General features: G+C 46.0%; 1 protein-coding gene across 1 annotated transcript in view; it reads left to right on the forward strand.

Annotated features, from left to right (window-relative positions):
- grm7 (glutamate metabotropic receptor 7) overlaps positions 1–19,341 on the forward strand; it is a 104,302-nt gene extending 84,961 nt beyond the window's left edge. Inside the window, exons 9-10 of the mRNA XM_084705486.1 lie at positions 12,336–12,582; positions 17,827–19,341. Coding sequence (XP_084561612.1) covers positions 12,336–12,582; positions 17,827–17,876 — 297 coding nt within the window. The 3' untranslated portion in view covers positions 17,877–19,341. The remainder of the gene's footprint in view (positions 1–12,335; positions 12,583–17,826) is intronic.
- Positions 19,342–27,160: the final 7,819 nt, after the last annotated feature.

Genomic DNA, 27,160 nt, shown 5'->3' on the forward strand with positions numbered 1-27,160 from the left:
GTCAGCAGTAGCACATGTGACTGCTGTTCAAATCGCCCCTGTACCATGCTGTGGCTAAAAGCTACCTTTGGATATGCTGAATACATTTCTTATGGTGACAGTGCTGAACATCAGCCTTCTCTGAAGGCTCGAGCCACGTTCACACACAGCAGCCTCGTCAAGTTGCCAGTCTTATAACATGGGACAGGTTGACGTTTTAATTCAGTTCTAGAACGTTCAACTTTGCCAATGCATAAGCAATGAGTCGTCGTTCCGGCTTGATTTGGAAGCAGCTCTCTAAAACCATGATGGCACGTGTCCCGTGTGCGACCCCAGCTGTAGAGCAGCAGCTGAGGGGATTACATTCACCTTCACACTCACCTCACAACCATGACAGCTGACCTGGATGTGATCAAAGCTCTGAGCAATATCAGCGCTATCACAGTGTTTGGGGATATTGTATGCTGTGGCAGGATCATCCAAAATTAAGCTCTGGGGTGGGGGAAGAGAGAGAGAGAGAGAGAGAGAGAGAGAGAGAGAGAGAGAGAGAGAGAGAGAGAGGGAGGGAGGGGGGAGGGGGGAGGGGGAGGGGGAGGGGGAGAGAATTAACTGCAATAGATTTTACAAAGTTACAAAGTCTTTTAATCATGAAGAGAAAGACAGGGAGAGAAAGAGAGGAAGTGAGAGTGATAGAAAGGAGAGCAACAGAGAGCTAGAGAGGGGTAGGGGGAGCAGCTGTAACAGTGTGTATGACAGGCTTACACAGGGTGTACAGAGGCCATGCTGGCGTGTTTGCTTTCTACCTCACTGTGTGAGTGAATCAGGAAGCTGGTGTGACAAGCGCTCTCTCCAACACACCTGTGTTTTTCACATAGAGAGACCACATCAAGGTCAGAGACTGCTTTCTTCCAATGAAGACCTTGGTCTCTCTCCTCCCTCTCTCCTTCCCTCTCTCCTTGCCTCTCTGTCGCTGTATCCCGGTGTGATGGAGTGATGGAGTGAGGAAAATATTTGCAATGCTAATGCTTGGTCTTCACGCAGTCTGCATTTTATGGCCTCCATTAATGCGCGGGCTCCCTCTCCTGCGCTCTCCAGCAGAGGCCGTCCTTAATAGGTTCACCCGCATCCTCTGTGGTGTCTGGCGACATGCCCGTGTGAGATGACCAGGAAGAGCAGCTGCAGGAATGTGTGTGTAATAACGTAGCTGCCGAGGTGGAGAACACGACCTACACACACTCAGGTCACACCTGAGATCCATCCTCCCCTGGCCCTCCCCCCTCCTCTCCCCCCTCCTCTCCCCCCTCCCCCCCTCCTCTCCCTCCCTCCCCCCCCTCCTCTCCCCCCCCCCCCCCCCTCCTCTCCCTCCCTCCCATCCCCCCTCTCCCTCCCCCCCTCCTCTCTCCACCTCCTCCTCCCCCCTCTTCTCCCTCCCCCCTCCTCCTCTTCCCCCCCCCCCCCTCCTCTCCGTCCCCCTCTCCTTTCCCCCCTTCCCCCCTACTCTCCCTCCCCCCTCCTCTCTCCCCCTCCCACCCTCACGGCCGGGCTGGAGGCGAGCGTGTCATTAATCTTGCCCCTGCTCGTCCTCCTGTGATGCTACGTTTCAGGGGAGCAGTCAAAGGCTGTATTATCTCATCAGGGTGCGAGCGGAGAGAGGCTGTGCCCAGGCCGTGGGTGACACAGCTGTCGATGCGGGCCTCTAATAAGGGAGGCTGAAGGTCTGACTCTGACACACGCGGCCCATGTACAGGAGCAGAGCAGCGCAAGATTCAGGAGGAACTTTGTTTGTCCCACAGAGTGGAAAAGTTGGGCTTCTACTCACGCTCCTAAAAGCAGCTAAATACAGAGAGACGAAAAAGCAAAGTCATCCATAAGAGCAGAGTCCTGCAGCAATCCCCTTCGACGAAAGCAGAGTTCACAGCTGATTACGTACGTTTTAGACTCGCGAGTTCCCGACTTGAACGTCTGTCAAGTCCATCTGATGTCCTCGTGCTCAGACTGCAGTTTCTTTACTAAGGCAGCATCCTCGTTTGTCGTCAGTTTGTCGTCAGTCCTCGTTTGTCGTCAGATTACGTGTTTTTCCACCCGAACCAGCGTCTCCCAATAAGAAGCGACAAATAAAGGACAGTGTTCGCCTTTCGTTGTGTCACGATTGACTCCAGCCCCGAGACTCTTAATGTGTGTCAGGATCTACCACTTCATGGACACAAAGCATTATTTATGAGTATTTTATGATATTTCTTATGATTTATTTTCTATGCTGCAAGTCTATCAGACATGGATCAATTACTGTTTGCAATAGGGTGTGCTTAATTCGTTTCACAAATCGCACCGCAATGTGAGGGAAGGCTACAGGGAGCTAGCTTCCGCGTGCTGGCTGGTGTGTACGTCTGTGATAGAGAGCACCAGAGCTCCACAATATAATGACTGTTTAGCATATAAACCCCACAGTGAACTGGACATAGTTCTTCCCTCTGACAGCACACACACACACACACACTCACACACACACTTGCCGCCTTGGAGCAGGCAGGTTTGTGCGATTTTTTTACCCCCAGCATGTCTGCCAAGCAGCACATCAGGTTCGCCCCCTCTCCTGCTATAAACATCTAATCTAGCAACTCTCACCCACCCGGTGATAAGATAAGCACATCGAGGCTCCATTGTATGCACAGTAGCAACATGGCTGAGCTTGAGCACTGCTTCTCTGAGAGCCGGTCAGCCTGTCAGAGGAGCAGGCACAGCCCTGGATGTACCCCAGACTTTACAAAGCTTTACGAATCTTAAATGACACCCGATTCTGTAAAGCGGCAACGCAAACCTGGACTAAAACACACACACACATGACGCACAACACACACACAGTCACTTTGAAGCAAAACATGAATACAGCCTGTGTGTCCTGTGCAGACAGCTAGCCTGTCCTCTCCCAAACAGGCAAACGCATCAAGCCACATCAGTCAATAAAACGACCTTCTTTTAAAGGGTCTCCATGTTTTATTTAAACGCTTCGGGATTTGAACATTTGCATCATTTAAACATGCCTCCCAGTCAGGTGGAGCCTCATATAAAAAGAACGATCCTTCAATCCTTTCAACCCTTTTTTAAAAGATATTAAGGTTCCACCAAGCCCAGGGCTGGCCCTGAAGCAGAGCATCTACACAGTGATGGGAGGACATGAGAGATGAATACATACAGACTAATGGGTTGCCATTGTGTTGTTCAGGGACTTGAATAGCACAACTATGAAAGCAGGTTGTATGATAGTGATCCAGCACTGAAGTAGGCTTGCCTCTGGAGACTGGGATGGAGACCTGTGAAAACACTGCCTCCACCCCTGATCTGCCTCCACCCTTGATCTGCCTCCACCCCTGATCTGCCTCCACCCCTGATCTGCCTCCACCCCTGTCCTGCCTCCACCCCTGATCTGCCTCCACCCCTGATCTGCCTCCACCCTTGATCTGCCTCCACCCTTGATCTGCCTCCACCCCTGATCTGCCTCCACCCCTGATCTGCCTCCACCCTTGATCTACCTCCACCCCTGATCTGCCTCCACCACTGATCTGCCTCCACCCCTGATCTGCCTCCACCCCTGATCTGCCTCCACCCCTGATCTGCTTCTACCCTTGATCTGCCTCCACCCCTGATCTGCCTCCACCCTTGATCTGCCTCCACCCCTGATCTGCCTCCACCCCTGATCTGCCTCCACCCTTGATCTACCTCCACCCCTGATCTGCCTCCACCACTGATCTGCCTCCACCCCTGATCTGCCTCCACCCTTGATCTGCTTCCACCCCTGATCTGCCTCCACCCCTGATCTGCCTCCACCCCTGATCTGCCTCCACCCCTGATCTGCTTCTACCCTTGATCTGCCTCCACCCCTGATCTGCCTCCACCCCTGATCTGCCTCCACCCCTGATCTGCCTCCACCCTTGATCTGCCTCCACCCCTGATCTGCCTCCACCCTTGGTCTGCCTCCACCCCTGATCTGCCTCCACCCCTGATCTGCCTCCACCCCTGATCTGCCTCCACCCCTGATCTGCCTCCACCCTTGATCTGCCTCTGTGACTCAGAGGTGTCAGTCTCCTCTGGAGGTGTTCTACTTTACACTGGGTCTGGGTCTCTGTGTGTGTGTGTCTGTGTGTGTGTGTCTGTGTGTGTGTGTGTCTGTGTGTCTGTGTGTGTGTCTGTCTGTCTGTGTGTGTGTCTGTCTGTCTGTGTGTGTGTGTGTGTGTGTGTGTGTCTGTCTGTCTGTCTGTCTGTCTGTCTGTCTGTCTGTCTGTCTGTGTGTGTGTGTCTGTGTGTGTGTCCGTCTGTGTGTCTGTCTGTCTGTGTGTGTGTCTGTCTGTGTGTCTGTCTGTGTGTGTGTCTCTGTGTGTGTGTGTGTCTGTCTGTGTGTGTGTCTGTCTGTGTGTATTTTGGTCTGTACCTGTGTGTGTGTGTTCATTGTATAATGATGTGTTCTCTATGTCTGTGCCTTTTTGTGCAGCAGCGCACGTGTGTTGTTGGTGTGCGTACGTGTGTGTGTGTGTGTGTGTGGCCGTGTGGATCTGTGTGTGGATGTTTGTGTGTCTGCACGACTGCACAAAAGGATCTGTGTCTGCTGACGGGTTATGACAGCCTGTCTTTAGCTCTCAAGACCTTCAGGCTGTTTTTCATTTGCTGAGAACGCACCATGTAGTCACACAGAAAGCCACGGTGGTAAACAGCACTGGCTAGCCAGTGGGGTCAGCTTCTTTGTCTTTCTCCTGGTCTATACAACCTTTTAACATTCCTTGCTCACCCTCTGCCCTCCTCCTGCTTCTCCTCAACCATCTTTCCGCCCACTCGCTTATAAGAAAAATGGAGAATATTACCACTGGGCTTTCATGGGCTCCGCTGCGAGCTTTCTCCTGTTTAATGTCCAGTCCTCTCTAACCCTTCTCTCTTCTCACCTCTCGCTTCACCAGTGTCTACACCCACAGACCGATGGTGCTTTCACACCCCCTCTCCCACACGGATTTCACTCTCCTCACCTCTTTCTCGCCTCTTTCTGACCCCTCCCTCAACCCTCTTCCCACTCTCTCCTCGCTCCTCTCTCTCCTCACCCCTCGCTGTCTCCTCACCCCTCATTTTCAGGTCTGTATCATGGCAGATCCCAACGTGATAAAGAATCATGTAGGCTTCCTTACAGTGCCAAACTGAGCAGCAAAAAAGTATATTTTGGCCGCTCCAAACAGAGAAACTGTGACTTGCCTCTTTAACCTGCTAACTTCCCTGCCTCTTCATCGTCCACACGTTGGGGTCACCGTTAACCCCTGGCCCCACCCCCTCTGAAGTAAACCTTGTCAATACCAACTGTGCAACACAAACCAGGAGAAGGAAATGGAGAAAGGAGAATAATTATAAACGAGAGAAACAGAAGTGGAGAAATGGAGCGAGAAAAACTGTGACTCAGAGAGGGAGAGAGAGAAAGGGAGAGAGAGATGTAGAAAGGGAGGGAGAGGAAAAGAGAGAGGGAGAGAAAGAGAATGAAAGTACACGAAGAGAAGGAGATGGAACATGCTGTCTGGTGAACTGTTGGAAGTGTTGAATTATGTTTTCATCTCTGGAGGGGAGGCTGGTAGAGTCCAGGCGGGCGGCCAGTCAGACAGTCATCAGGGAGGCTGAACAATGGGCCACAGCCACATCCAAGCCTTGCGGAGCTTCGAGACGGAGGCATAGAGGACCATTATGACAAACACTTTGAAGGAAATGAGTAGGCGTAAGATTTAATACCCCCCAAAAAACTACTTACTTGTGTTTCCATTTAAAACTAAGCTCAAATAGATCAATTCTGGATTCTTTGTTGGAGTTCTAAGCGGCATCCCTTACCAGAGCTTTCGCTGAGAAAGAGCATTCCTTCAGTCTCTCTGTGAAGACCATGACCCTGCCCCTGCTCATTACAATTTCCTCCCACCAATGCAAACTGCAAGTGTACATGTGTGTGTGTGTGTTGGGGGGGGGGGGGGAGCACTGGCCCATTACAAACCACTCAGCAATATGCAATTTGTGCCATCTGTGTTGAGCCTGTTTTATTTAGGTCAGCGAACACAGGTGCCTCTTCGCTAAAGTGTCAGGTTTTGTTCCAAAATGAACAAGGTTAACTAGCTCGACTCAACATGCAGGCAGTACGCTGTTCTGAGGGCGGTTATCCCAGCATCGGCTGGTTATCCATGCGTAGGTATGGCTAGTGTAGCATTAAACCCCCCCCCACCACCACCACCACCATCCCTGCATGTGACCTGCGATACTCTAATCAAACAAAAAACACTTCTTATCTAATGATGCTGTGTCCAACGATGCACTAATTCCAATTACTCCTCACGTCTACATGGAACGATGCACACTTTAATCTGGGCCATGACCTCATACATTAGTGAAAGAGCTGTTCAGTTACAGATAGATTAGTATTACTGTAGGTTACCGGTTAAAGGGTAAACCCTATACCTATTTGTTATATGTCAAGGACATCGGCATAGCCCAGTAGATTTAAATAATGTCGTTGGCCGTGAAAAGCACATCCATTGACATGGGTCTCTGTTGTGTGTTGCTGGCTGTGTGCCGAGCAAGTGTGGTTGCAGAAGCACCATCAACTACACTCCTCTTCAGTGTTCGCAGTTGCTGCAGTTTTGTCTGTCTCCCTGATCTCGCAGAGAAAGAGCTCTTCTCAAGAGCAGAAACGTGTTTTTTCTTTCTTTCAAGCGTACCTTTTGAGATCTCAGTTCTTCAGTGCGTCTGCGAAGGCGCATCAGTCCTCTCACTACCTTTACACTTTCTCCTTTTCACTCTCTCTCTCTCTCTCTCTCTCTCCATATCTCTCCCCCTCTCTCTTAGTCTCTCTCCCCCTCTCTCCATATCTCTCACCCTCTCTCTTTGTCTCTCTCCCCCTCTCTTCATATCTCTCCTTATCTTGCACTCTCTTACAATATCTCTCTCTCTATCTCTCGATTTATCTCTCTCTACCTTTACCTATGAAGTTCTGTTTTTCCCTAGAAGAAGACAGAATACATTTTTCTTGAGGTTATGTTCCTCAGTAGCTGTGTTGAATGCTCCAGGAAGAGGTGTTTTCATCTCCTCAGATACTGAGCTTGTCACTCTGGTACACCCCCACACGTTGTTTTGAAGTGGCAGCAGTTGGTATCAGAACATTGGTGTGTGTGCATGGTTGCCATTTGTAAATCAAGGGGAGAAAAATACAAAATCAGGAGAGTACGGTAATAATCCCCCGTCCCCAGTTACTGTAAAACATTTAAATGATGATTGTGAAACAAACCCTAACTACCTTTTTTCTGTTGTAATCAGTGACCTCAACCGAAAGTTGCGCAGCTCTTTATCTCTTGTCAGAGCTTGGAGCGTTTGGTATACACCAGAACAGGATCCTCAACTTGAAAAAACATATTTTATAGCCAATGTTGTTATGGAAATAAAAAAAGCAAGCCTGCCCCTAACCTTTCCGCAAAAACAATATCGCTTAGTGTGACAACAGCCTAACAAATGCTACAGAAACACGACAATTCACAGAAGCTAGCGGGACGGTAAAAGCGAGGCGCCATAATTACACACACACACATCAAAACTGGAAACTTGACTCTGGTTTCAAGATACAGAACAGTTTGTCCCATCTCCAGGTTCGGTAATGAGCCCGACTTTGTGTTTACAAATGCGGAGAAAGTCTTAATTAATTTACTTTGTTTACGCCCCTGCCCACTTCCCACAGAGACCAAACAACACAGCAACTCTTCAAATACTGAAGGTTTTAATCAGTACACATGAAACACTTAGACAACATTAAGGATGAGCACACTGCTGGCGGAAAACTTCTAATAACCAGCGATGCTCCTGATGCTGGGATCAGATGGCTGAGCGGTTAGGGAGTTGGATTATTAATCAGAAGGTTGTTGGTTCGATTCCCGGTCGTGCTAAATGACGTTGTGTCCTTGGGCAAGGCACTTCACCTTACTTGCCTCGGGGGGAATTTCCCTGTACTTACTCTAAGTCGCTCTGGATAGGAGCGTCTGCTTAATGAGTAAATGTAAATTATGCACTTTTGAGATGTGGAGAAGACGGCATGAAGATCGAGGTGATGCTGTACTTTTTGACTCACCTACTTACCTTTATACCTTCCGATTCACCAGCCCCACTTACTTTACTACTTACCTCCTGTGTGCTTACTTTCTCACTCACAGTACTTTCGCTTGTTTACTTAGACCCTGTGACACCAAGTTGTGCAGAGGGCATCCTTCATGTTTCTCCTCTTGTCCCGTCCACCTTAGAGTGGCCTTAACTTTCAGTGAACACTGAAGAGTACACCGTAACTACACAATCATTCATTATGCTTACATCACTCACTGTTGTTACTATGCCAGGTGCTCGCGTTGTCTTGTCTTATAAATTTCAGTGCCCAGTCTGACCTTGTGTTGTTCTGTGCATCTGACAATAAAAGACTTGAACTATGTACGTGAACTTATATGTGATTACATGACTATACAATGTAGCAGTGTATACTATCAGAGATGGGAAGTACAAATACTTTGTTACTGTTAGTAGATAATATACTTAAGTATATTTTTCTGGTATCAGTACTTTACTTCACTCTTTATTTTTTGGATAACTTTTTACTTTCCCTCTCCACATTTTACACAAATATCTGTCCTTTTACTTTTTTCTTTTTAAAGCCAGGCATGTTACTTTAGTTTTAATTTGGTGGCATGATCAATATTATTTATTGTCATTGTGTGCCTTTTTTTCATTTCCTGGCAATCACGCACAACAAATGTAAGATAGTCTACAAAGCTTCTATGCAGCAAGGCAGAAGGCAATAAGAAAAAAGAGTTGCGAAAGGTTGATTTGTGTTTTGTTTTGTTTTTGAAAAAAACGTTCAAAATAAATATTAACTTTTCGGTGTCCTTTCTAAAGGAATTGAAAGGTAAAAAAAAAAGAAGATTAGAAAACAAATTGTGCATCATTGATGAGTAATTGATGAGGGCTCTACCATACTCTACAGTACTCTATTGTGCTCTGCTTTACGTAATCAACTGTTTCAGGCTTCTCTGTTCTCCTCCTATCTCCTCCGCTCTCCTTTCACTCTGTGTGGAAAAAAAGGTTGATTTATAGCGTAAAGACACTAAAACAGGTAGTAGTAATGGGTACCTTTTACTGAAGTGTGTGTCAGAGTCCACACGTCTTTACTGTAACTTGAGTGAAAAAGTGTAGTCAGTACTTCAACTTGTATCAGTATTTTTTAACATGAGTATCTGTACTTCTAATTGAGTGAAAGATGGGTGTACTTTTGCCATCTCTGAATGTTATCACAAAAGTGTAAAGGTGGACACTATTATAATTAAGTGCCATAGTAATAAACAAACACTTATGGTGACATTGAATTCATTAGAATCAGAATCAGAATGAGATTTATTCGCCATGAAAGTTTGCACAGACAAGGAATTTGCTTTCGCAGGAAGGTGCATACAATAAACATATAGGAACCTACAATGTAAATATGTGGACTATCTATACTATGGGTACATAAACTAGCAGTACTAAGTGGAAATATAAATATAAAATATACAATAAAATACAATTGTCTTCACTCACTCGGCTATCCCCAGGTCATATTGCTGTCTTCCTTTTTTCATCAAAGCCCAGTCCACATTTGGGAAACCAGCCCAAAAAAAGAATTATTACAATGACTTCTAAAGAGTCTATTTCAGCTATTTCTTTCTTTTTTTCTTCTAAACATTGCTGACTTTTGCTAAACATGCCGGACTGGGATGATTAGCAGATCTCGAGTCATGATTAGATGAACACCCAATTAATAAAGGACTCCTGGCTAAGCCTGACAGAACCAGGGATCTGAAGTGTCATGTTCTCACTACTTATCACACTGATTCCTACTGTAACTCTGTTTGAGTCTTATCTGGCACGATAAGCAACTTGTACCCGTTTTGTGCTGTAAAGTGTCTCCTTCTCAAATGAGGTTGTACAAGCCTAGCCTTGCAGCAAAGTGACATACTCCTCTTCATTCATTTGAGCTATCAGTAGGCCATGAGACAACAACGTACAATTGCAAACTGACTTAGTCAAAAACTTCGTACCGGGCATTGTTTGAGAGGGAAATTTTCAGGGTTTCTAAAAGGTAAAACAAATCCATTGCTTATTAACTCTAACGAAGGGCATATTTTGCCTGTGTTTCTGTTTATAGCTTTATATTCTGCCAATCTACTGCATGCTAAGCTACCGACCACAGCACACACACACACACACACACACACACACACACACTGCTTGTATCCTCTCAGAGAGCATTTACACACCTCTTCTCTGCCATTCGCACTGATTTGCAGTCTGACAAATTAAGATGACAGCATTGGATGGTTTCACACCCACGCATGTGCTCACCACAGTTGCGTGAGCTCCTGGCCTTGGGCTACTCTCTGGCTCAACCTGTGACTTCCACCTCAAATAGCGCTCAGGAAAGTGGGAAACAAAGGTGTGGGACATCATGAAAGCAGCCCAGTAAGCTGCTGTTGCTGCTCTGGGGATCCTATTAGGGTACAGGGTTCAGTGTCTTTATGCATTCTGCTCATCACTGGCTGTAGTCAGAGAGCTCGCAGGCCATGGTGTCAAAACAAACAACACATGAAACATTTACAGTGCGCCAAACGAGGGATCTGTCGTTCGGGATTTCTCTCCCCATCCCTGACCCCATCCCTGACCCCAGCCCCTATCCCAGCCCTAGCCCCAGCCCCGACCCCATCCCTAGCCCCAGCCCCGACCCCAGCCCGAGCCCCAGCCCCTATCCCAGCCCTAGCCCCAGCCCCATCCCTAGCCCCAGCCCCATCCCTAGCCCCAGCCCCAGCCCCATCCCTAGTCCCAGCCCCAGCCCCAGCCCCAGCCCCAACCCCAGCCCCAGCCCGCCTTGTACTGGTTTAGTGAATGTTTTTAAATGATTTTTTTTTTCATTAGAGGAAGTTTAAATATTTCTTAAAGTTTGTGAGGAGGATGTTGTCCTTGTTTGTTTCCAGACCAGGTTAGCAACAGAGTTATAATAATGATTAATTTCTATTAGGAAACCACCCTAAACCATTCATGTGACATTCAGTGTGGGGGTTTGAATCTCAGGCAGAATTCTCCAGAGCAGGGGCGACTTATGACCAGAGATGGCAAAAGAAGACACATCCTTCACTCAAGTAGAAGTACAGATATTCATGTTTAAAAAGACACTAGTAAAATTTGAACTAATTACTACACTTTTTCACTCAAGTTAAAGTAAAGAAGTGTGGGCTCTGACATATACTTAAAAAGTAGCCATTACTACTGGCTGTTTTAATGTCACGCTGGTAACTGGACCAAATTTAATAATGTATAAAGTTTCCAACCATTTTTTTTTTTGACCTTTAGAAACTTTTTTTAGAAATGTTTAAAAACTTTTGGAGATTTTTTTTTTTCTCACACACAGTGAAAGGGGAGGTGAGGAGAGAGAGAGAGATCATGCCACCAAATACAGATTAAAACTAAAGTAACGAGACTGGCTTGAAAATGTCAGAGGTAAAAGGTACAGACATTTGTATAAAAAAAATTAAAGAGTGAAAGTACTGCTACCAGAATAATCTACTTAAGTACAGTAACAAAGTATTTGTACTTTGTTACTTCCCATCTCTGCTTATAACTTGTTTTCTGTGCTTTGGTACCTTTGCAGCCACACATCCAACCACCACCTACCTTATACTGTAAGTCACACCATGGGATTGAATCCCAAGTGGTCATAACACCAAGACCCTCCCTGAACCTTATTAAACCGACAGCTAACTCAATAGAGTCCACCTCCTACCTCTGTCTCCCCAGCTGACACAACAACCCTTGACCCGGAGCTCAAAAGCTTCCGCCTACTCAGGATGATGGTCAAACTGCAAATATGGACAGGTCTGCAAACACCTATGTAAGCAGAGATTTGTTTAAACGTTTGTGGACCAAGACTGTAGGTCTCCTTAACCCTTAACCCTAAGAAATCGAAGCGACAAAGCGTTTGCGGACCTGTCCAAAGTCCATATTTGGTTTCTTATGTACTACAACAATAATTTGGCAAAAAAACGAAAAAGCAGACGCCATGTTGTCAACATCTCCAAGGCAACCCCTTGTTGCTAGGTCCGTAAAAACATTCGCAGGCCTCTGCGAACGTTCAGAAGTCTGCAAACGGTTTTGCGGACTTCTTAAAACTTCTATGGACCACATAAAAACAGCGTATCGGTATAATTATAATGAAACGATCCAAGAAACACCGATCCTCAAACCGTGCTAATAACGGCACGTGGGGCCTTCTTCTGCTTCTCCTCCCACAGCTGTACATCCAGACCACCACGCTGACCATCTCCATGAACCTAAGCGCCTCTGTGGCTCTGGGGATGCTCTACATGCCCAAGGTGTACGTCATCATCTTCCACCCGGAGCTCAACGTGCAGAAGAGGAAGCGCAGCTTCAAGGCGGTGGTGACGGCCGCCACCATGTCGTCGCGTCTCTCCCACAAGGCCAGCGACCGGCCCAACGGAGAGGCCAAGACGGAGCTGTGCGAGAACGTCGACCCTAATAGTGAGTGTGGGGAGGGAGAAAGGGAGGGAGGGATGAGGGAGGGAGGGAGGGATGGATGAGGGAGGGAGGGAGGGATGAGGGAGGGAGGGAGGGAGGAATGAGGGAGGGAGGGAAGGATGAGGGAGGGAGGGATGGAGGAATGAGGGAGGGAGAGATGAGGGAGAGAGATATGAGGGAGAGAGGGAGGGAAAGAAAGAAAGAATGAGAGAAAGAATACAATGTCTGAAGTGTTACACATTCTGAAATGTAAAATTGACACAGTCCATGCTGGGACAAGGACAGTGATGGTCAGTCATCAGTCCTTACAGCTATGAGTCTCATCTTTAAAGTCAACTTGCTGCGTGACTCACAGGGTCGATGAATAATGATGACGAACGAACAATGACAAACTCCTTAAAGGGAAAGTACTACATTTGAACTGACTCCTTCAGCTCTTCTTAGACTTCTCAAATTTGTCTACATAAGCCAGGGGACACACATCCCTTACTTCCTTCCTCTCTTCCTCTCTTCCTTCCTCTTTTCCTTCCTTCCTTCCTTCCTCTCTTCCTTCCTTCCTTCCTTCCTCCCTTCCTTCCTCTCTTCCTTCCTCCCTTCCTTCCTCTCTTCCTTCCTTCCTCTATTCCTTCCTTCCTACCTTCCTCTCTTCCTTCTTTCCTCCCTTCCTTCCTTCCTTCCTCTATTGCTTCCTTCCTACCTTCCTTCCTCTTTTCCTTCCTTCCTTCCTTCCTTCCTTCCTTCCTTCCTTCCTTCCTCTCTTCCTTCCTTCCTTCTTCTCTTCCTTCCTTCCTTCCTTCCTTCCTCTCTTCCTTCCTTCCTTCCTCTATTCCTTCCTTCCTACCTTCCTCTCTTCCTTCTTTCCTCCCTTCCTTCCTTCCTTCCTTCCTCTATTGCTTCCTTCCTACCTTCCTTCCTCTTTTCCTTCCTCTCTTCCTTCCTCCCTTCCTTCCTCTCTTCCTTCCTCTCTTCCTTCCTCTCTTCCTTCCTCTCTTCCTTCCTCCCTTCCTTCCTCTCTTCCTTCCTCTCTTCCTTCCTCTCTTCCTTCCTCCCTTCATTCCTTCCTTCTTTCCTTCCTCTCTTCCTTCCTCTCTTCCCTCTTTCCTTCCTTCCTCTCTTCCTTCCTCCCTTCCTTCCTTCCTTCCTTCCTTCCTTCCTTCCTTCCTTCCTTCCTTCCTTCCTTCCTTTCCTTCTCATTTCAGTCACATACAGAACTGTAAATCAGTACTGACAGAACATTTAGCAACATTGAAGTATGAAACAGTATTGTGTGTGTGTGTGTGTGTGTGTGTGTGTAAGTTCTTCTTCTTAATATTTTAGAACATAACACATTAGAACTTGTCTAATTTAAAAATGCCCATACTGCACAGTAATGTTGCTCAGGGACAGTATATTGTATGTTCACTAATTGGGGGAAAGTGTCATTACTGGAGGAGAGACACTGGTAACAGATGGAGAGATCAGTCAGGCAGAAATGTGCACACAGTCTCGCTTTTCCTTTTTTCACAAACCTTTTAAACGTGAAACACTGTTTTAAGTGACAAACTTACCAGGCACATATTAACCATTAGAATAGTTCCTCTGCCTGTTTTCCTGAAAACAGTCGTATATACACTTAACATCTTTAAATAACGAGTGAATGTGTGTCGTTGTTTACAAAAAAATATATTCGTTTTTTCGATTAATATCTTTAGAAGATGACAAATGGCATGAGGTGCTATGAAATGGGTCATTCAGTTCACCCAGGATCGGTGGGTCGGCACGGCGACACTTCTGGCCCAACAACATTTATGTTTAATTTTGAGGAAGAAGATTGAATCAAGTCAAATTGCATTTAAACTTAGATGTTGACTTTGATGGCCAATGACATTGTTGGAGTCCTACAAAATGTATTAATGTTCTCACAACTTTTATAAGCATTTTATTTCATTTTGATCAAACTATAGTCACATAACCATTACATTTACTGTGCAGATCTAGCCAAAAGTTTTACACAAGGAAATTCAGTGGTTTGTGTGGTCAAATTACCAGCTCTCTCTTATTCCCACTGGGGTCTAGGAGACTACTCACCAAATTATGTTTTTTTCCAACAGGCTAATTCTCATAATTTATCAGAGGTAAGACCAAATTAATCTTTTACTTTTACTTTTTGTTATGACCTTGTTCCACTTCTGGGAGGCTTGGATAGAGGGTGTGAAGGGGATGCTAATGAAGTCTGCACGGCTATTTATCTCCATCCCTTTTGAATTCACTCATAACTTTAACATGAGGAGGGGGAGAGAGTGGACTAGGGCTGGGAGGGGGGGGGGGTATAATATAACAATCTATTTGAGTGGCAGAGGTGAAGTGTTTTAGGGTGATTGTAGGTAATGCTCAATATAGGACATGCTAACAGGCCTTATTCTATTCTTATTCTATAGGTCATAATGTATCCATGAGCTTAACATTCATTTTTAAGCAGGTTAAATATCCCCTTTTAAAATGTTATAACAGTTAAATATCCCCTTTAAGATAAGACCCTTTGCCCTTTGGGGCCCATTTCAAGTCTCTATAAAACCTATAATGTCTAATCTAAATTCATACGCATTCTATAAAATATCCGTAGGTACAGGGTACAGAAGCTTCCCCTTTGACTTTCACCTCCGGAGAGATAAATCACATCTCCGGAACATCAGTAAAGTAGGCTTTGATGCGCAGCATTCTGCGCTCTGACGGAATATTCTCAGAGACAGAAAGGTCAGAGACAGAATGAAATGTTGGCATATACACTGCAATTCTAATGTTGGGAAACTCTTTTCCTTCTATGGTCTGCAGCAGGTGAACATTGTGCACAGTATGTGCAGTGTAAGGAATCTCAGGGTTCAGCTATACACTCACTTTTGGGCGCAGTGCCTTAAGGGGCATACCCATCTTTCTCCTCCACTTCCCTAAGGGGGTCATAAAAGACATTGGAAAGGGATTTTCCTTACCTTTTTAGCCTCACCTCCACCCCACCCTTCACACACACCCCAGACCCCTTTTCCGTTTTTACCTAAGGTTCAACGCCAACCCCAACGATATGTTCACGCGGTCTGCGAAAGTTAGCCTTTTCATCGTTTAAAATAAGAAATAGACGTTCATCAGTTACTTCAAAATAGCACAGGGTGAGCCCAGGCAGCTGAGTCATTGAGACAGCAGAGGCGAGGATCGCTATGGCAGCAGTGGCAGACGCAGTGTGCTGTCTCTACGTCTCCCTGCAGACGACGCCACCATCTGTTGTTCTGGGTAATGTTCGCTAGGCTGCCCTCCACAGCTCTGCGCCGCTCTTCCCTTCCTGAATATATTCCAGCCCGGCGAAACGCCCAACTGCTGCTCCTCCTGAGTCCGGAAACGAGGCTCTTCCAACGCTGTCGGCACTACGCCTCCACAAGAAAGAGGATACGAGTTTCTTTCCAATTTTCCCCGTTTTTTCTTCTATGTATCCGTTATGCAAACTTAACAAGCAAAGAGACATTTCTCACTCATAACTCAGTTGATTATTCATTGGTGTGTCATAAGTACAATGTTAGATTAGATAACTCATTCATCATTCTCTAACCAGTAGGGCGCGATGCATATAAATAGCACGGGCAAAACCAATCAAAAAGCAAGCCCGGTTTTAGGCCGAATGGTATATTTAATTTAGGAGGGTCTCCTGTCAAGAGCACTGTGGCAGAGTTGTTCTTTGAGCCGTGAATCCCACAGGTCACGTCTGCCAGCCTGGAGAATCTTCCCCGTCTCTCTTTCAAAACACTGAAACCTTAGCCACACAAAGTCAATCCTAGATTCCTGACTCTCCCACTCCACTTCTAAGGGCACCCGTTAGCCGCACAGCTGCATTAGCATGTTATCCTCAGCTTCTTAAACGCATGATACTAATAAGTAATGACTTTACTGTGACCAGACAGCTCTCATTACCCAGTTAATGACGAGCAGTGTCAATGGACTCCTGTTCAAACAGCAAAGTTACAGAAGACAATGTTGTTTGATGGAGGCTGGTTTGGCTCAGCATGCTAAGCATGGGTTCTGTAATTCTGTGATGAAGGCTTGACATCCAGTGGAGACGTATTGTGACCCGTCATTTCTTCGCCAAAAGAAGAGGCTTAAATGCTAAACTTATTATGATTAATATGATCTCTTTCTTGATGTTGCCACTGTGCTAATCCCAGCACATTAGCATAGACTCGACCATGGTAGTGATGGTTCATGTTGGATCAGTTTCTCGACTGATGTCCTTAAGAATAAAAACCCATTATGACAAAGTCAGGGTGGGCAATGACACTGTCATACGTTAATATGCATAATGTGTCATTTTCCTTTATCTTCAGGACGTGATTGATGATTCTGCACTGGTTCGGGTTAAATCCATCTGTCACTTCATGTGCTGCAGGGTTCGTAGGGGATTTGAAATAGCTAAAAGGATGGGGTCTTGGTTCACAGGTTGCCTGTTCAAAATGTGATTGTTTTCCGCAGCTGGCACGAGATTGGCAAGTGTAGTCTCCCCTCCCTGCGGAGGCGGGCTGGTAGATAAGGCCCATTAAGACGTTTTGAGCCCGGCGCCTCCTTCATGATGTGCTGCCTGAGGTCAGCAGGGGAGGTAATAGCTTCTCTGAACCTTCATTAGCTAGAGAGGAACTGTGTTGTGGCGGAGGAGAAGGGCGTCCGAACTCGGCAGAAACAAGAGTCCGTCCCTCTTCATCCTCCTCCTGTCTGCCACAGTCAGTGTCGGGGGTCGCTGGTGTTTTCAAACGACTGTCAGGCTGCTTCATCACCTCTCATTCAAACCGAGGACTGTTTTCAGTCGGCAGAGTTCAACCCAAACAGTCCACTGGATCCACTTCTCAGAGAGTTAGAGAGAATCGGCTCCGAAAATGGGAACTGCCTGTCCTAACTTCATATTTCAATTAGTACTGTACTCTCCAAGGAAGTCAAATGATTGTTATCTCATTTGTCCCTGTGCCTTATGTACAGTGCTGGTTGTAGGATGTGAGAGAGTCGTTACATAATAGTAATATGAGTGGGTTCTTGTGGCCAGCTGTTTGCTAACCTAATGAGTCAGTGCTGGGTTGTCAACATGTCCGCCAAATATCGTTATCGCTTGAAAGACTTTAGGGAAATCTCACAGGATGTTTGCTAAGGTAGCATGTTTGATCGAGACTACAGTGTGTGTCCTCACACAATGAAGCCTGAATGACCAAATCCTAATCTGTCTCCCTCTGTCTCTCTGCTCAGGTCCGGCCGCCAAGACAAAGTACGTGAGCTACAATGACCTTGAGATCTGAAGACCTCCACTGGAGAAAGGAAGGAAAGAGGGAGAGATAGAGAGAAACAGAGAGAGGTTGGAGGGAATAGAGCGATGAAGAGAGTGATGAACAGAGTGATGAACAGAGTGATGATTAGAGTGATGATTAGAGCGGCTTAATCGCATGCACCTCTGTCAAAAGGGAATGTAAAAAAATGGTTTGCGTCCATGTGCACCTCTGCTTGTCCAATCAGGTCTCAGGGCAGAGCAAACTTTCGGAACTTTCCTTTCCCTACAAAAAACACTGGCAGAGGTCTTCACAAACATCCTGATTGAAACTTAACCAGAGAGCCCGGAGACAGAAAAAAACATGGAAAAACCAAGACTAAGCTCTGCAAAAATGTAAAGAAAAAAAAAGAAAAGAAAAAAAAGAAATCACACTCGATGATGAGAAAAACAACAGGTTGAGCTCTACTTCCTTGGACAAAACACATCCTAGTTACCTTGGAGGCTCACGGAGTTCCAGGGTTGCTAGGGGGCGGGGCAAGTGCCCTGCGGATGTCACTGGGCAGTCCCTCCCCCTACTCACAGTGTCTCTAAAGGTGCACTGCACAAGAAAATGACTTACCATTGGGGCTGCCTCCTGTCCTCAATGTACTTCCAAACTGCAAGTTTTTTCAAACTTCACGTTGACAAGTGTGTGGTTCCTCTGCTATTTCTGTTTCCTTTGTTGTGGGTTTTTCTAAGATTAATCTATTTTTGGTTGTCCTTGCTTCTTGGATGCACATTATAATTAAAGCCATATTCTTCTCTTTGATACATTGAGAAAAGGGTTATTTTCAGTTTTTCTACTGATTTGTGTTGAATTGTTGTTACCGGTTGCCTGTGTAAGAGAGTTTCCTGTTGTCCCATGACCTAACGTGTCTCTTGATCCACGTACTTGTTTTACATCTGTTGTGTATTTCACCATTAACTGTGTTTAGATGACTAAAAGAGAGCTCAATCCATGCTTTGATGGATTTCTATGAAGACTCCAGTGATCAATGGTATTCAGACACAACAAGGTTGTCAATGCATGCCTGCTATGTTTGATGTTAAAGTTTCTACAAAATATGAGAACCTCACAACACAGTTGATCCACCTGTCTTCTCTGAATGGCTTGTCCGATCCTGTTTTCCGTTTGATTTGACGTGCAGTGATTTCTCACTGGGCAGAATATGGCTTTAATTTGTCTTAGAGTTTCCTATTGCTCCGCGACGTATGGACCATTGTGGGAAAAAAAAGATGAATATATATTTAAAAACAAAACACACAAAAAAAATACAAAGCATGTATGTTTTCTACAGTTTGTACTTGAGTATCTTCATGTTGCCCTTGCTGCTTATGTGTCATGTTGTGGGAGAGATTTACGTTTGGCCACTCATGCAATGATTCTGTGGTGTTGTCCAAGAATGTATCAACATGAAATAAACCATTTGGTTATTTTTTGTAATATTCCCTGAAAATGCAGGTTATTAGGGTGTCTTTTTCCAAGTAATTTGCATATTCGACTCCAGTATTATCACAATGACTTGCAAAGCAAACACCATTTTTTATCTATCCCAAATCCTCCAAAAGGAGTTCCACATTTTACAGAAGCGAGTTTTGCATCTTGTGTGTACAGGGACCTGGATCAATTGTGTAACACCCCAGACAGCCAAAGCCAGGTTGCTTTGGTGTTAAGTTCCGCTACTATCCTTTGCTCTCCCCTGTCGGGCTGTCCTGAAAATACTTCTGCACAGCATCAAGAAATCGTTAAGTTCTACATTGAGACAAAGCGTAGCGTCTCTGAGGCTGACTGGGAGCGCTCAGAGCGTCTCTGTTTTGTCCTTCTTGCTACCCTCTGTGGCCGGAGCCTGATCTCAAGGTGCAGAACTGTCCAAACAGACTAGCGTCAACAGTTCCCAACAGCCAGCCAGCTCAGAGTACCCATCTGAAAAAAAAGGTCAAAGCTTCAGGAACACAAATTCACCTTGTGATAGATTTTTCCTTTTGTGAAACATTTTGTGAGGAGGGCAAGCGGACCTTAGACCTGTTCCCGATCTATAAGGTACAGTACTGTAGGGTAAGTATGTTTACAATAGCGGTGTATATCTGGACTGGAGCTGCGAAAAATATAAACAGTTTGTTTTGAGTTATAGCAAGCAGAATGCTGTGTAACCCAGAGGCCTTTGCTTTGCTTATTGGGGACAACATTTGGTATGCATTTGATTTAGACACTCACTATTCATATAAACCCATTACACGGTAGCATCTTCCTCCGCAGTGTGGGAATAAGTGCTTCCTCAGCTTCTTTCGGATTGCCACGACAACAAGCCTGGTACCGGCGGCTCCTCCTCAGAGCCATAGTAATTGGTTGGGTCCACTCCCTCTTAATTGCACGTTGAAGGTCAACTATGAAAAAAACTCCCACCCAAATCTCTTTGCAAGAGAGGGAAGCCAGGGAGGAGAGAAAAAGCCTGCTGCTGTTTCCATATCCCTGGGGAGTGAGGCAAGAAAAACAGGGGAGGAGAGCTCAACAAGAGAGAGAGAAAGAGAGGGAGGTAGAGGGAAGAAGGGGAGAGAGAGAACGAGAGCGATATGGAGAGCATTTCCTTGGCAGTTTGTTGCTCTCTCACAATGTTTCAGTGCCCTGTTCTGAATTCCAAAATGGCATCAAAGCTGGCTTTGATTGGAGCAGAATTAGCACCCAACCCCACACCTTACTGACAGCACTCAGCTTCATCTCAGAGGACCAGTGAGCAAGCCCACTCCTGTCATGGTGTGACAGAAGCACGTCGTTCACAGTAGTGTCCGCAGACAGTGTCCCAAACTCTTTCTCCATCATAAGAAACTGCTGAGGTGGCGAGCTGTTTTCATTCTTCCTCCCTCTCCCCTTTCTTTCCCTCCCTCTCTCTCACCTTCTCTCTCTCACCTTCTCTCTCTCACCTTCTCTCTCTCACCTTCTCTCTCCATCTGAACTCTCCCTCTCTCTCCATTCCGATCTCTCTCCATCTCGATATCTCCATCTCTCTCCCCCTCTCTCTCCCTCTCTCCATCTCTCTCTGCTTTCATGTAGGGTCTTTCATACTCAAAATAGTTTCCAGGAACAAAACATCATACAGGAAATAAAATCATATTTATCTACAGTATGTTGTTATATTTCAGTGTCTTGTTAAGGATCAACTGAGACCTTTAATACTGAAACCTTTTCATCAAAACGAGAGTAGTATTCACCGTTTAAAAAACGCTTCTAGGGAGTACACCCACCACACAAAGCTGCATCTTAAACGAAACCAAAAGCACGCAGCCGCACCACACCAAGTCTTCCAACGCGATCTCTCATACGAGGGCCCGGGGCTGACTAATGTGTCCACCGTCTTCTCTAAAGAGATGTTACCCTTCCAGGGAGGCGTCAGTCCTGATGAGGTCTTTTCGATCTGCAGGGAAGATAGCAGGTGTCAATAGAAACCAATTTGAGGCATCCGCAGGAGAGACGGGTTATTAACCTGTTTGGAATAGCTTGGCTCTCTCTGCTCTCTCCGCATCCTGGCGGGGCGAGCGAGGAGGGGGTGGGGGGAGACAGACCCCGCGGAGAGTCTCATTGATGTCTTTCAACGTGACTGATTCTCGGCGGTTTTCTGAACTGAAGGTCACACTGTGACATGGTGGTACAGTAATTCTGCGGGTTTGGTCTGTCAAGAAGAGAGCTTCCCCTTCGTAACGTCGCAGAGTTGACCAATGGATAATTCTCCTCACAGAGCTATCTCTTTAATCTCTCTATTCTTTTTTTTTTTTTACTGTTGCGTGGTGCATTTTTCTATTTTTATGTTGGTGCTGGTAAAGCATTTATTAAGGCAGGTCACTAAGTTTGTTAAATTCAAGCAAAAAGTAGTTCTCCAATGATTCTTGTCCTTATCAGACCATAGACATTCAAACTTTTAGATTTAGTCCAACAAATCAAGCAGAAACTGAACAAACAGATGAATATTGACACGTTTTCACACAAGCACAACACAGACCATCGCCCATGGCCCTCGTCTGTTCATCTGTCCCTCCCTGCACACATCATCTGTTTTGTGCTAGCAGGCTATACATCACTGCAGCACAGAAGCGAGAAAGCTCTTTAAGTTGCATAAACACTGTGTCGACGAGGCCCAAGCAGCCCAGGGTGATGAATGGGAACCTCCCAGATAGAGTATCTACAGGGGTGATGACTGAGCAGCACGAGTCAAGTCCAATTCAGTCTCAAGCAGCTCTCGACACTCCTACCACTAGTCACTGGTCCAACTGTCAACACAGAGGGCTTTTCTGTCGCAACTCCGGGGTGGATTAGGGACGTGAATCATGATTGGAATCTAGATCATTTTCTGGTAGATGTCTAGTTCAGCCAGTTGAGCATGTTATGGTCTCATTATATCATTATTCGTGCGCTTATTGTACACGCTGGCATTTGTATGCTAGTACACGGCTACAGCCTTCTATCTTTGTGTGGCAAAACAAAGCTTTTGTGGTGATCGTGATGAGAGGTGGCTGAGATGGAAAATCCTGTATTCTTTGTGGACAGTCCGCCTCATGGTCTGAGTGTTTGTTTGGAGGGGAAGAAGTGTGGGTGCTGGAGCCACACAGCCACCGTGATATCCCTGCGAGGTGTCCTGAGAGTGAGGCGTCAGGAGAGTGAGACGTCAGGAGAGTGAGGTGTCTGGAGAGTGAGGCGTCTGGGGAGTGAGGCGTATGGAGAGTGAGGCGTCTGGAGAGTGAGGCGTATGTAGAGTGAGGCATCAGGAGAGTGAGACGTCAGGAGAGTGAGGCGTCGGGAGAGTGCGACGTGGGGAGAGTGAGACATCTGGAGAGTGAGGCGTCGGGAGAGTGAGGCGTCTGGAGAGTGAGGCGTCTGGAGAGTGAGGCGTCTGGAGAGTGAGACGTCGGGACTCGGGAGAGTGAGGCGTCTGGACATCCTGAGACTGTGGGGATGGTGCGGGGGGGAAGGGTTCATGGACACACACCCCCACCCCCACCCCCACCTCCCACACCCCTCCACCCCCACCTCCCACACCACCCCACGATCCTGGCCGCTACAAGAAAGGCCCTGAGAGAAGGCATGCAAAGCGGACCTCTGCTACGGTTCGCTGCGAGCCTCTGACTAACACACGACGTCATCGCTGCCTGACCGATCACGATGCTCTAACGTCCTGTGGACCAGAGGAGAGAGACCTGAGCCATGTTCTTACTCCCCCCCTCCCCCCCCCCCCCCCCCCCACCACCTCTCACAGAGTGCCCCCCAGGGTCTGCCTCCACCTCCAGTCCGCCTCCTGTGTTCTCCGCACCACACACGTAAATGTCAACCCAGAGAACTTTAAGAGTTCTTTTTTTTGAGTTCTGGAACATTCCATTGTCAGAATGGCTGCAGTTTCCATGACAACCCCAACCAGGAAATAAAAAATGACAGACACCGCAACATAGAGGTTAGTGGGGTGGTGTTCTGTGCCAGGAGATGGTGGTGAGGGGATATGAATGTTGAAGTTTTTCATACAGTTTATAATTTGATTGTACTTGTGACAAAGGGGATTTAAATGAGGTTTGTCAGGGAGATGTTTGTCTAAACTTAATGTCTTTGCAGAAATATTATTGTAAAATTGTTGTATAAATATGAAATAAACACATTTGGGATCATTTCATACTATAGTTTGCTGCGCTTACATAATAGCAGCCGTTTTTGTCTATTTTTTGTCTCTGTGTTCCATTTATGTAAGGTTTCTGGAATAAGCGTGTTATCGTTTCTCCATAGATAGACCTCCTGAAGGAGGGGGGGGGGGGCTCATTGGTGACTGGGACTGTCACAGCTCAAGCCTCCTTCCTCCCTCAGAATCATTCTCTTTGCTTTCTACTCCCACACCAGCTCTCTCCCTCACTGTGCGCATGCATTTGGCTTTCATTTTGTCCTGATTTTGCTTTTGTATAACACCAATGTTTGCCAGATTTGTCTCTCTCTCTCTCTAAGAAATGTGGGGCCTTGCTAAAAAACTATCCACCCCCTACCCCTTACAGTGTCAGTGTGCTTCTGATATTATAAACATGCAACCCGGACTGCTTTGAAACCGATTGTTGATACATCAAAAGCCGTTTTTTCTCAAAAATAGAAATGAAGATCATAATGAAGTAGATAACGGTGAGTTAAAACAATAACTTTTCTCCGATGTTCCTCGAGTTGCAGGAGTGTCAGCAGCTTGGGGTTGTCAGAAGGAATCCTTGGAGACCACACAAAGCCAGCGGAACTCAACTGATTTCAGCAAGAATGTTTGATGTTTTGCTGTCTCTGAGAAAACACTGTCCTGTGGGAAAGAAATAACAGTCGGAGCCTTGTCAGTCAACCCAGGGATCCAGTCGTGATATGGGCGTTTGTTACTGAAATACAGAACTACGTCTTCTCTGTTACTCTCGTGCTGAAGAATTGTCACACATCAATGGGAGTCGAGCAGTAGTTAAAGGCTAGGATAACAAACAATGTTGCATTTACGTACACGTTTCAAGTGCACTTTGAAATGATTGCTGATGGTATTTTATTCACAGCGGACAAGTATCCGATGGGTGTGCTGTTGAGGGATGTCCCGGCATCTGTTGTGGGCTGCACGCCACAGTGAAGCGGCTTGTTACTGTGATGTGTTAGGACATTGGTTCCCTCGCTCAACAGGGGAGCAAAAAATCAGCTGCAGCTCGCTGCGCGGGCCTTTCCAACCCATTAGTCTGCACAAGCCCTGAGGGTGTCAAGGACACAATGTAATGTGATCAAGCCCGGCTTTACAGCATACCTGCCTCTCAATTCTGGGTTTTGTCTGACTTTCTTATAGTTTGTTCTTTCGATCTTTCTTTTTAGACCCTTTCCCCTCATGCACAAAACACACACACGCCCACACAAATTCCCCCTGAGAATATTTTCACACCTGTCAGCTATCAATAACAATGTTCTCTCTGGGATGTTGCCACAAAAGTCTTGAGGTTTCTCACAAATAACGACGAACCATGGTGTAGCTATGATAGATGATGTGCTGGGCTTCAAGGATGCTGACGATGACAGATGACTGAGCGGTGTTTTCTAGAAGCATCTCTCTGGAGAATTCCTTTCTGGCTTTATTTGGCGGGGCAGTTACTGCTTTGCTGTTGCTGATGGCTTCAACGCCACCACATCGTGCAGCATTGCTTTTCATCCTCCTCTAACGGTCTGTGAACTGTTGGTGGCTTAACTTTATAGATTAGCACGTTACAAATACAACTCAGCGTTTTACGTAATGAAACATGATGATTATAAGAAAGAGTTAACCTGTGTCTTTGAAGTGGTGACACTTAAATATGCGACTTCATTTAAACTACTGAGTTGACGTAAACACAGGGTGCAGGGTTGCACTGAACAACAAAAGTAAAGAAATATATGACGCGTAGGAAATCAACATCATTCAGGGAGCCATATTTGGACTTTGTTTCATGACCTATGCCCTGCAATGTAGACGTATTTGTGACAACAGTTGCTATATTTTGCGCTGGCCTTTGCTCTCTTTAGTCCCCATAGTTCGACAGCAAACCGTCCCCTATCAAGTCCCGCCAACACTGTCAGTCGGAACAAAGCAGTACAGTGCAGAAAAATAGCACATGCCTATTCTTTCACACAGCTACAATAGGTTTGCTGTTATCACCAGGCAGGTTCAAATGAACCACTCCCAAAAGGAACGACCGCAAATGTTGCAGCGTGTTCATCAGGAGATCTGAGATGAAAAACAGTATTTTTCACAAGCTGCAGGAGGCCGTTGAGGGGTATCTCAGGAACATTAACCTGAAAGATTGTCTTTCCTGCATTGTCTATCAGACTGCAGTGTCAAATACAAATGAAAAACGTCTTTCACTTGTTATTTCTGTATCCTCAGAATCCCAAAAGGTCATTAAGGCTCTGTCTCTGTTCCCTCTGTTCTCTCTCTGTCCTTCCTCTCTTTCTCTCTCAGGTATTGCGCACACGTGTTGTTCCTCTCATGTACAGTGTTCAGGGCTTTGGTCCTATTTTATATCTATAGATTTGGGTTATTTACTGACACAATATGGGACTGGAGGCATTCTCTCTCACTCTCACATTTTCTCTCTCTTACTGACTCTGTCTCCTCCTCTTCTCCTCTCTCCTCTCTCTCTCTCCTCTCTCTCTCTCTCTCTCTCTCTCTCTCTCTCTCTCTCTCTCTCTCTCTCTCTCTCTCTCTCTCTCTCTCTCTCTCTCTCTCTCTCCCTCTCTCCTCTCTCTCCTCTCTCTCTCCCTCCCTCTCTCTCTCTTTCTGCATTCAGATGCCTGATCCTCCAGGTAACTGAAACCCAAAGTCACTCTATTTCACGGGTCTGTTCTCACCCGGCTGCCTTTTGTGTACTAAGTGTTCAATTACGAGGGAGAGTGGCGAGTGTGCAGTGTAATCTGTCTCCCTCCAGTCTGGAGGGAGATAGACACACTTCAGCAGGATAAAGCCTGACTCGCTCCACAGGGGGTAGCACAGACTGATAAAGGGTGCGTCGAGAGTGGACGTCCAGGGGGCACTCGTCAAACGGATCTCTCCGCTGCACTGGGGCAGGCTTTCAATTGGCTTCCTTTTCCCTCAGCGACATTGCTATGGCACATGTATATCATATATAATGTATATATTTACAAGCGGAGTGCTTTTCTGTGACTATTTTTAATCATTTATTTCCCCTTTTCTTCCCTTTTTGGACTGCCCTATGACACGGGGTACCATCCGATTATTCAGTGGCAGAGTTAAAAGTTCAAACACGCAAAATAAACATGTACAAATCTATTTATATATATGTACTGTGTTTAGACATGTAGACTTGTAGTACCTCCTTACAAAGTGTACATAGTACTTCCATACTAAGTATTTCCGTAACGCCAGCAAACCTAAGTGGAGGCATCACATGACAAGAACCCACAGTGAATTACAGACGTTGTATTTGTTTATTCAGTTTAATAAACCTGTATGTATTTATTTATGCGCGCACGGACGTGTGAAGACACACAGTGTTACATTCTCGACTGTCATATTTACATACATGTCCAATTATTGTGCCTGCTATGCTGGATGTTGCAAATGTCCACATGGACAGCTACACCTGCATAATGAAGACACAACACAGGACACGGGAACCATTGCAACCATGCAAATTCTCATGAGTAAATGAACGTTTTTTTATTTGCTGAGAGAAAAACAAACATGAACTCTCATCACCTTTCTCGTTTCATGTGCACAGTTATAGCTAGAGAAGTATCTTACACTGTTTGACTGC

Source organism: Hypomesus nipponensis, chromosome 9, assembly GCF_054491055.1.
Source record: "Hypomesus nipponensis isolate SF chromosome 9, ASM5449105v1, whole genome shotgun sequence".
Classification (NCBI taxonomy): Eukaryota; Metazoa; Chordata; class Actinopteri; order Osmeriformes; family Osmeridae; genus Hypomesus; species Hypomesus nipponensis.